The sequence below is a fragment of the Lepisosteus oculatus genome, chromosome 6 (assembly GCF_040954835.1).
Source record: "Lepisosteus oculatus isolate fLepOcu1 chromosome 6, fLepOcu1.hap2, whole genome shotgun sequence".
NCBI classification, from domain to species: Eukaryota; Metazoa; Chordata; class Actinopteri; order Semionotiformes; family Lepisosteidae; genus Lepisosteus; species Lepisosteus oculatus.
Window position 1 is genome coordinate 41,875,959 of NC_090701.1, and position 10,972 is coordinate 41,886,930.

At 47.7% G+C, this 10,972-nt stretch overlaps 1 protein-coding gene across 1 annotated transcript; it reads right to left on the minus strand.

Moving 5' to 3' along the window:
- Positions 1 to 845: 845 nt before the first annotated feature.
- On the minus strand, positions 846 to 4,776 carry LOC102689809 (erythroblast NAD(P)(+)--arginine ADP-ribosyltransferase-like). The gene is made up of 3 exons (XM_006634150.3): positions 4,619 to 4,776; positions 2,591 to 2,684; positions 846 to 1,758 (listed from the first exon to the last, which is right to left on the minus strand). The coding sequence occupies exons 2-3, from the start codon at positions 2,660 to 2,662 to the stop codon at positions 1,048 to 1,050; spliced, it is 783 nt and encodes a 260-aa protein (XP_006634213.1). The 5' UTR covers positions 2,663 to 2,684; positions 4,619 to 4,776; the 3' UTR covers positions 846 to 1,047.
- Between the last annotated feature and the right edge of the window lie 6,196 nt (positions 4,777 to 10,972).

Here is a 10,972-nt window from a genome sequence, read left to right on the forward strand (position 1 = left end):
GATGGGGATTATTAGGAGGCCATGATTGGTAAGGGCCAATGGGAAATTTGTCTAGTCTTAGCTTTGGCTTTGGTATCCTTGACTAATGTCTCACTGATCATCTTTGGCTAATACTAGTTTAGTACAGGGGTCTCCAGCCCTGGTCCTGGGGAGACCCGGTCCAGTTGGTACAGGGGTCTCACTGTCCTGTCACGATCGCTCCAGCCCTTCCTTGTTTGCCTCATTCCCCGCACATGTTCCTTGTTCCAGCCCCTTCTCAGTTCCCCCTTAAAAACCAGACGCTGATGCTAATCGGTGCTCTGCATTGGTTCCCACATCGTGCGAGCCCGGGACCTGGATGCGTCTGGCTCCGTTTTGGTTTTAAGTTTCTGTTCCCGTTCCCCCTGCCAGTCCCGACCCGGCTCTGGTTTTTAATCTTCAGTCTCGGATGGATCGCCTGGACTTGGACTTATGCTCTGTTTTTGGATTTCTCTTTGGACTCGTCCCTGGATTGTTTGCCTTGCTTACACCTCCCCCGACCACCAGCACTCCTTGGACACGCCCCCCTGTTTTTATTCCCGCTTCCTGCATGCCTCTTTCTCCCTGTGCTTCCTCACTCAACCCCGGATTGTGTCGTCTGTATAGGGCCCAGAAAGAACTGTTCCTGATATGTCCTCTGGGGGTCATTCCTACACTGACCCTGAACTGCAAACCACACACAGACAGCTCTGTTCTGCTCCTCGAGAGTCTCTCCTCGCGGGGGTCAGAATCTGGAGCCAGCTGCCCCAGCCTAGATTAAGAGCTGTAGGCATTGACGTCTTCAGTTATAATGACAAAAGAGATCGGAAACAACTGGAAGACACAAATTGCATGCTTTGCTTTTATTATAGAGGTATTAAAAGCTGCAAAAGCCATTTCACAGAACACATGAGGCATGACTGTCTGCTGTGTTCCTGTGTGTTTTACAGTCGCTCAGAGAATGGAAGGGTCTGATTGACCTTTGACCTCCTGGGTCCTGGGAGGGGGGACTCTCAGCAACTGTAGCAGATGTGGGTGCGTGGGGGGGTCTCACACTGTCTTTCGGAACAGGGCACACATCAGGTTGCTCTGCGAGCCCTTGCTAATTAGCTCAATTTCCTGCAGCCGGCCCTTGGTCACCCTGGTCACCTCAAACTTCTCATGAGGGGGGATCAGCACCTCCTTCTCCTTGGGGCAGGAAGAGAAGGCCATCACGTCCGCCCCCAGGCAGGTCTTGATCTTGAACAGCGACTTCTTGGCGAAATTGTTGGCGACGTTCTGGTCCGGGGAGCTGGAAGCGAAGGAGCCGAAACGCACCTGGCTGCCCTTCTGGACCCGGAAGAGCTTGGACGTCCCGCGGTAGGTGACCCGGCACGGCTGGCCCTCCTGCTGCTTGAGCAGGTGCAGCCCGTTCACCAGCAGGAAGTGCAGGGACTTGTAGCTGAAGTCCGTCTTGTAGGACTTCGCCCCTCGCCGCACGGCGGCGTTGAACTTCTCGTAAATGGGGTTTTTCCCACCCTTGGTGTAGGTGAGCATGGCCAGGGCGTGCTCCTTCCTCATTCCGCTCGGGAGTTTGGTGGGATGCTTCTGCCAGTGCTTCTCCGCAGAATTCCATGCATTCTTGAAGACGCTGTTGGAGTTTTGCTCCTTGAGGAGGTAGTTGTTCAGGACGTTCTTGAGCATTTGGGGGGTGCAGTCGGCATAGGAGTCGTCCACAGAATTAGGAGCCATGTCCAGCACGATCTCATCTGAACTGTTAAACTGGAAACGGAGAGAGAGATGTTCACACAGTCTGGGTTTTATTACAGTGTAATAACACTGCTCTGAGACAGAACAGTGTGCAGAGTGGACATCACTGTGTATTAGCACCAGAGACAGGACCAACACAGTCTGGGCTGTTTTACAGCCTAATAGCAGTGTGCAGAGTGGACATCACTGTATCATTGTGTATTAGAACCAGAGACAGGATCCACACAGTCCATGTCTTATCACCTTGTAATAACAGTGTACAGAATGGACATCACTATGTATTAGCACTGCACAGAGAGAAGATTCTAACAGTCTGGGCTGTATTATAGTGTAATAACACTGCTCTGAGATAGACAGACAAGACGCAGTGTGACAGAACAGTGTATATCTCCTATGGTATTGTAGGATGCCTCCTCCCCCTGTGGACTCAGTCTGTCTCTCTAGACTATAGAACAAAGCTCTAAAGATCCTCCCTGACCCTTCCCAGCTGCCCAGCCTCTGTTCGCTGCTCTCCCCTCTGGTACTCGGCTCAGGTCTGTCTGGGTTCTCTAACAGCGCCGCCCAGAGGCTGAGAGCTGTACACACTCTGCACTTTAACTTTGATTTTTTTGTGTCTCATTGTTATACTACCTGTCACTGCTATTTATTTTATTACTGGTCTGTCTATAGGATGTTATGTGATCATGTGTTGGTTATTGGCTTTATATTGTATATTCCTATTGTAAGTCTTTCCATCGCATGGGCTCACCAAACCAAATTCACAAATTGTTACGGCAACAACATACTGAACTAGAAAGCGCTGAACCTGAGCAGCGTGGAGCTCACTGAGTATTATGGGCTGTACCTGGATCTTCCTCATCTCTGCTGGCAAGGCCGCGGAGACCATAGCGATCACTGTCAGCAGGAACTTCTCCATGCTGTCCGAAGGGCTTGTGATCCTGGAGACAAAACAGCCTGTCAGTATGATGCCACTCTCTGGCTGAGAATTCCTCATAACGTTTTTAAAGTGAATGGTTTCCCTGAGTGGCGTGAAGTGTCAGTATTTGACTGGACAAGTTTTATTACAGTTTTATTACAGTGTAATAACACTTCTCTGAGATAGAACAGCATGCAGAGTGGACATCACTGTGTATTAGCACCAGAGACAGGATCCATACAGTCAGGACTGTATTACAGTGTAATAACACTTCTCTGAGATAGAACAGCATGCAGAGTGGACATCACTGTGTATTAGCACCAGAGACAGGATCCATACAGTCAGGACTGTATTACAGTGTAATAACACTTCTCTGAGATAGAACAGCATGCAGAGTGGACATCACTGTGTATTAGCACTAGAGACAGGATCCATACAGTCAGGACTGTCTTACAGTGTAATAACACTTCTCTGAGATAGAACAGCATGCAGAGTGGACATCACTGTGTATTAGCACTAGAGACAGGATCCATACAGTATGGTCTATATTGCAGTGTAATAGCAGTGTGCAGAGTGGACATCACCATGCATTAGCACTAGAAACAGGATCCACACAGTTTTAGTGTTAATACAGTGTAACAACATTGCTCCGAGATAGAACAGCATTCAGAGTAGACATCACTGTGTATTAGCACCAGAGACAGGATCCACACAGTCTGGGCTTTATTACAGTATAATAACCCTGCTCAACCACGTCAGGAGGGTTGGACAGTTGCCAGGTTTTGCCGCAGTTGTACGGTAGCTACAAAGTGTTGTACTCAAGCTGAGGGTCCATGTGCGGTGTCGAGGGCAGTGTCTCGTGAGTGTGGCACTCTTACCATTAGTTATCTCTGTCTGGGCCAAAGAGCCGAGCTTCCTTTCTCTTTCTCTCTCAGCGACACTGAGCCCAGCACACTCACAGACACTCCTCTGCGAACACAAACCTGCAGCACTGTGTTCAAGGAGATGTGCTGTGTGCAGAGTACAGGCAGCCTCATCCCTCAGTTCTTTCTCACTGAGAAATGTGATTTTATATTTATATACTGTACATGCAGCTCTCAACCTCAGCCCTCCAGGTTGTCTGATGGACTGGTCATCCATCCATTTTCTTCCAGTTCAGGGTCACAGGGGAGCTGGAGCCCACCAGGGTCAGTGAAAGGTGCAGGGCAGGGTACACCAGTACACCAGTCCATCACATACCCACACTGACTCTCACACTAGTGCAAAATTAACCAGAAGCCAATTAACCCACCAGCATGTCTTTGTACTACAGGAGGAAATGGACTGAAAAACTGTTTCTTAATGACTTAGAGGAATTCCCAGATGCCCCCGTCTGTTTGGGGTTTCAGGATGCGTACAACAACCTCAAGATGAACTTGCATCGCGATCAGGAACAAATTCTTATACGGTATGCACAATATATATACAACCCGTACTCAGAGTGACCCTCGAGCTTTGCTGTTCATGATGTTTTACACACAAAGAAATGAATATATATAGCAAATGACCTTGACCAATTATTTAATGGCATTACAGGATAAAGTTAATTAAATATTCGTTAATTGGTTAATTAGCCCAGATGCTGCTGACCACTTTAGTAGTAGCATCAGCTGAAGACTTGCAATTGACACAATGTCCCAGAGTTGACCCACCTTAATTTTAAGTGTAGCCTCACTCTCGTTCTGGTCTGTGGCCTAACAGTTGTAGGTCCAGTCAGTCCAGAGTATCATACATCACTCACCTGTGTGATGGGAGAGTGTGGTCTGTCCTCAGTGAGTGAGGACAGTGGGAGACAGACAGGCAGTCCAGAGTATAGTACAGACACTCACCTGTGTGATGGGAGAGTGTGGTCTGTCCTCAGTGAGTGAGGACAGTGGGAGACAGACAGGCAGTCCAGAGTATAGTACAGACACTCACCTGTGTGAAGGGAGAATGTGGTCTGTCAGTGGACGATGAAGTATCAGGACAGTGAGAGACAGCGCGTGGTCTATCTCCAGTGAGCGATGGAGTGCAGCCTGGACGCTGATCCTCTCTTGTTTAAGAGGCGTCTCCACAGCCCCAACCCCTCCCTCTGGTCCCCTGTGTTATCTGATCACAGCTCTAGCTAACCACACTGAGACCCCCTGGGGAGGGGAGACCTAGACAGCGATGTGCTTGATCTTCTGACACCCACACCAAGGGCTCAAAGACAAGTGCAAAGTGCAACATCAAGTCCACCAGTGAGACTTCTAAATGGGTCGCATCCACCGCTGATACTATTTTATGTGCTAAATACTTTAAGAATGTAAGCATCTCTCTGATCCTGCACTGGAAAGTTTCTGTAATGTGCTTATTATATTATATGCCTTTATGTGTTCTGTAAAAAGCATTTTGAGATAAATATTTCTGAGGCAATATTAAGTTCATTATGACTGGGGCTTAGTGTCGACAGTAGTGAAAGGGCACTGTCGGGCAGAGTGATGTGTAGCACACATTGCACAGATCACAGCTGTCTGCCACTCCTGTAAGATACTGGTGTCAGATTCAAACAAGAACACAAATATATTTTGCACTAACTTGAAACAGCTGTTGCGATTACTTTAAGACTAAAAACAAGTGACACGTCCTTATTCAAAGGGTGGGGGGAGAGTGGAACAAGCTGCCCTGCCTTGTTGTTGAAGGGGATGCCCTATCTTTGGTGCAATAAGCCGATTCCAGCACTGTGCTCACATGGGGACCCTGAGGAAAAAGAGACCGATAGAAGAAGGAAGGTCTCCTATCTGCTTAGTGGAAACCTCCAGGAAAGTTCCTTAAGAGACAAAGCTTGAAAGTAGATGATCTGGACTGATCTGTATGTTGCCATGTGCGTCTTTATGTGTGCATGTTCACGCATGTGTGAGTTTGTGCATGTGTGTCTGGGAATCTGTGTGCGTGCTTGTGTATGCGTGTATGGGTCGGTGTGGCTGCAGGTTCACTTGTTGCATGTTGTGTGTGAGTGTTTGAGTTTGCATACATGTCTGCTTGTTTGTGAGCACATATCTGGTGCCTCTGCGATTTGGCTGTGGGCAGTGGTATCACACATCATAAATGTGTTGCTCTGCAATACTGAGATGAGACGAGCCCGACTACAGGAAGCAAACTAACATGCTGACAGTAGTAATTTTAGAAGTCGTAAGTAGTTTGATTTGAGGATCTCATCTAGCTGTGTGATCAAAGAAGCCAGGATATCAGCTTAAACAGCAAAGCTGGCCAGCTTGTTCCACACTACCACTCTTTGTGTAAGGAAGTGCCTCCTGTACTGACTGAAAGATCTCATCCAGGTGTTCTTTCCCTACAGTGAAATGTATCATTTTCAATTTAATTTACTGCTTCGACAGTGTTTGTTAATCCTCCTAATTTGCTATAACCTGCAAACCTGACTAGTGTACTAACTATACCACAAATTACTTAGATTTTTGGTATAAATTAGGAAGGCCACTGGTCCCACTACAGACCCATGTGGTACTCCATTTATTACAGTACATCGCTGATATAATTAAGAGCAGCAGTGGTCCCAGTACAGATCCTTGTGATTATCCACTAATTACATAATTCATATAATTAATAAGTGTCTGAAACAGACTGGCAAGACATGCTGTCAACACTGACTAAGAAGGAAGTAATGACACTCCCTTCAGACTAAACAGTCTCAGTTCCTTCAGCCTGTCAGTGTGGGACACTCCCTTCAGTCTAAACAGACTCAGTTCCTTCAGCTTGTCAGTGTGGGACACTCCCTTCAGTCTAAACAGACTCAGTTCCTTCAGCTTGTCAGTGTGGGACACTCCCTTCAAACTAAAGAGACTCGGTTCCTCTAGTGTGTGACACTCCCTTCAGACTAAACAGACTCAGTTCCTTCAGTCCATCAGTGTAGGACACTCCCTTCAAACTATGGTACATGTAACACTCATGGTACGTGTAGCACCGCCAGGTGGTACGCCATATGATCCTGGAACTTTGTTGTGTGCACTGAAAAATCGGGACGGGTTTTCATATTTTCTATTTTAATACGTGTCGAATACGCAGCCTAAGTACTAGGATACAGCGCGCGCTAATACTTGAGTGGACACAAGAGCGACTATGTAATTCTATACCATAGCATAGGAATGCGTGCTACGAACGTGTGGCCATTTGTGTGTAAACACAGGAATGCATAGAAATGCGTGCTACGAATGCTGGTAATCTTGTGAGCACAGGAAAGCGTGATAGAAAAATATTTAAGAACTAGGTTAATTTGAGAAAAATACACAGAGCGTCTCTGTGTTTCGCTCCGATGCGCATGAAATAAAAAAACTTCTTTTAACTTCTGAGACAGACTCCTGAAACGGAAACGGGGAAAAATGCAAGCTTGCGGATTGCTAAAGCAGGTAAGCCCCACTCTACTTGTGAAGAACCTTATTAACTGTTGGCAAAAGAGCTGACACGTATTATGTGTGGAGAAAAAGCTGCTAAACAGCTCGACCTGCTGCCCGCAAAGACACAGTCACTCATAGAATTATTGATATGGCGGATAATATCATACGCGTTAAGATGTTTGAGGGTACGTCCCATGAGGACTTTCTGTTCTGTAAGCCGCTACCAACAGGAACTACAGGAGAGCACATATTTCAGCTTCTGAATGAATTTCTAGAAGAGAATGGCATCGACTGGATAAAATGTGTGGGAGTTTGTACGGACGGTGCTAACGCGATGACAAGCCGACACAGCGGTGTAGTTGCACGAATTAGAGAGCTTGCTCCAGAAATGAATGGACGCACTGCAGCATCCACCACGAAAACTTTGTCGTCAAGAAAATGCCTGACGATTTAAAATCTCTTAGACTCTGTTGTGAATTGTATCAGGGCTCGAAAAATGATTTCACATCTGCTTTGCTCGACTAAACAGGCTCACCCCTCTCACTGAAATGGTGCTTTTATTGTTTATTTTTAATTGTTGTTGCTCCTGTTTTTTTTTTCTGTAAAGCACTTTGAGAAGCCACCTTTAAAGGCGCTATATCAAATAAAGTTTATTATAGTAAGATTTATTATATGTGTGTGTGCACGTGCGCTCATGTTGGTCATTGAGAATTTGTGGGGTTCCTATGAGAAGATGTAGATGGTACTTTGGTTTGACCAGGGGTGGTACTTGGTCCAAAAAGTTTGAGAACCACTGGACTAAACAGACTATAGTTCCTTTAGCCTGTCAGTGTGGGACACTCCCTTCAGACTAAAGAGACTCAGTTCCTTCAGCTTGTCAGTGTGGGACACTCCCTTCAGACTAAAGAGACTCGGTTCCTCTAGTGTGTGACACTCCCTTCAGACTAAAGAGACTCAATTCCTTCACCCTGTCAGTGTGGGACACTCCCTTTAGACTAAAGAGACTCAATTCCTTAAGTCTGTCAGTGTGGGACACTCCCTTCAGACTAAAGAGACTCAATTCCTTAAGTCTGTCAGTGTGGGACACTCCCTTCAGACTAAAGAGACTCAATTCCTTAAGTCTGTCAGTGTTGGACACTCCCTTCAGACTAAAGAGACAGTTTCTGTCAATACAGATCCCTCCAGCCCTGTAATGAATGATGTTGTTCTGCTCCAGACTGATACCTGGGTGGCAATATATTTTCTATAATATGTTGACTAAATTTGTGCACAATATTCTGAATGAAGCCTTACTAGTAAATGATACAATTTTTGCAAAACACCCCTTAAATAATCTTCTGCTCTACTCGTCCTGTTTGCCCTGTCTCTGGGACCTGTGTCCTGTCTCAGTTTCCTCTCTGGGGTGTGGGGCTCCAGGGTGCTTGTCTCAGCTGTCTGACTAAAGCTCAATGTGCTGTTCCTGTAAGTTCTCACAGGAAGCCAAAGGTGCAGTGTGGCTGACTGGTGCTCTGTTACCTCCTGTCTTGCAGATCAGTGAACTTATCTGTGCACTGATCATCCCACGATCACATCACAGCTCTCTGCTATTGTTAATGCTCTGCTGGACGCCTCCCATTTCAAGCTGCTAGCATGCATTCTGCTCCCTCTCCTTCACTGCCCATGAGGCCAGCACATCTCCCCCTGCAGGAGCTCTGAGACTGCTGGCAATCTGACACGTAGGCTCTGTGGTCTGTCTGGAGCAGTGAGGCTCTGTGTGTCCCTGTGGTCTGAGGCTTTATTACAGAAAGAATTGCTGAAACTGCCTGCCTGAGCATCTTGGTTGTGCAGTTGCATCTCACCGTCCTGAAGCTCACTTGGTCACACTGCCCCCTCCTGGTCTGTTTCGGTAGTTCTGAGTCGCTAGCTGAGCCTTTCTGCCAGGGGTTTGTCATTGTGCCACTGCAGGAAGGTCAGTGTGGGACACTCCTTTCAGACTAAAGAGACTCAGCTCCTGTCAGTACAGATCCCTTCAGCCCTGTAATGAATGATGTTGTTCTGCTCCAGACTGATACCTGGGTGGCAATATATTTTCTATAATATGTTGACTAAATTTGTGCACAATATTCTGAATGAAGCCTTACTAGTAAATGATACAATTTTTGCAAAACACCCCTTAAATAATCTTCTGCTCTACTCTTCCTGTTTGCCCCATCTCTGGGACCTGTGTCCTCTCTCAGTTTCCTCTCTGGGGTGTGGGGCTCCAGGGTGCTGTGTCAGCTGTCTGACTCAAGCTCAATGTGCTGTTCCTGTGAGTTCTCACAGGAAGCCAAAGGTTGTGCAGTGTGGCTGACTGGTGCTCTGTTACCTCCTGTCTTGCAGATCAGTGAACTTATCTGTGCACTGATCATCCCACGATCACATCACAGCTCTCTGCTATTGTTAAAGCTCTGCCAGACGCCTCCCATTTCAAGCTGCTAGCATGCATTCTGCTCCCTCTCCTTCACTGCCCATGAGGCCAGCACATCTCCCCCTGCAGGAGCTCTGAGACTGCTGGCAATCTGACACGTAGGCTCTGTGGTCTGTCTGGAGCAGTGAGGCTCTGTGTGTCCCTGTGGTCTGAGGCTTTATTACAGAAAGAATTGCTGAAACTGCCTGCCTGAGCATCTTGGTTGTGCAGTTGCATCTCACCGTCCTGAAGCTCACTTGGTCACACTGCCCCCTCCTGGTCTGTTTCGGTAGTTCTGAGTCGCTAGCTGAGCCTTTCTGCCAGGGGTTTGTCATTGTGCCACTGCAGGAAGGTCAGTGTGGGACACCCCCTTCAGACTAAAGAGCCTCCGTTCCTTCAGTCTGTCAGTGTGGAACACTCCCTTCAGACTAAAGAGACTCAGTTCCTTCAGCCTGTCAGTGTGGGACACTCCCTTCAGACTAAAGAGCCTCCGTTCCTTCAGTCTGTCAGTGTGGAACACTCCCTTCAGACTAAAGAGACTCAGTTCCTTCAGCCTGTCAGTGTGGGACACTCCCTTCAGACTAAAGTCAGACTAAAGACTCCCTTCAGACACTCCCTTCAGACTCCCTTCAGAGACTAAACACTCCCTTCAGACTAAAGACTCAGTTCCTTCAGCCTGTCAGTGTGGGACACTCCCTTCAGCCTGTCAGTGTGGGACACTCCCTTCAGACTAAAGAGACTCAGTTCCTTCAGCTTGTAAGGGTGGGACACTCCCTTCAGACTGAAGAGACTCAGCTCCTGTCAGTACAGATCCCTCCAGCCCTGTAATAAGTTACATTTGACCGAACGGGCTCCTCTCGCCTGTGACCTGCCAGGACTGTTTCTCTCCAGTCGGACACACGGAGAGGGCTGGGCTCGGTTCGGAAATGTCCTATCTGTCGCAAGAAGCCGAGCTCCTCACCAGCCCTCACCCCCCGGCCGAACAGCGCAGAGCGGGGGCGGACTTCCTGTCTGCCTGGGCGTCGCTCGTCACCACACAGGTCGAACGAGTCGGTCAGCAGGCAGGATGCGAGACCAGCAGAATCAGTTTTTCTGTAGTAATCCCTCAACCAAACCGTATCTCTGGCAGCCCTGCAGTTTGGGTGGCGTGCCCGACCGCAGAGCTGAGACCAAGAAACTCAACACAATCGGCTCTGTCACTAAGGACCGGCCTCGGAAATTCACTCGCAGCTAGGAAACGACCATCGCTGGTTCCGACCTTTGGCTCTCCATCTGTGGAATGGCGAACAGGACTTTCGGCCACTGAGTGAGACCAGGAACGTCGGAACGCTGGTGAAATGATCGGGTGTCAGCTTGTTAAAATAATACTTTTTGTCTATTTCACACTTTCTATATGGTTTTCTGAAGGAAAAAAACAGTACTTCCCATGAAGTGGTGTGGAGAGTCGGCCCAAGCTCTCAGGCTGTGCTTACACAC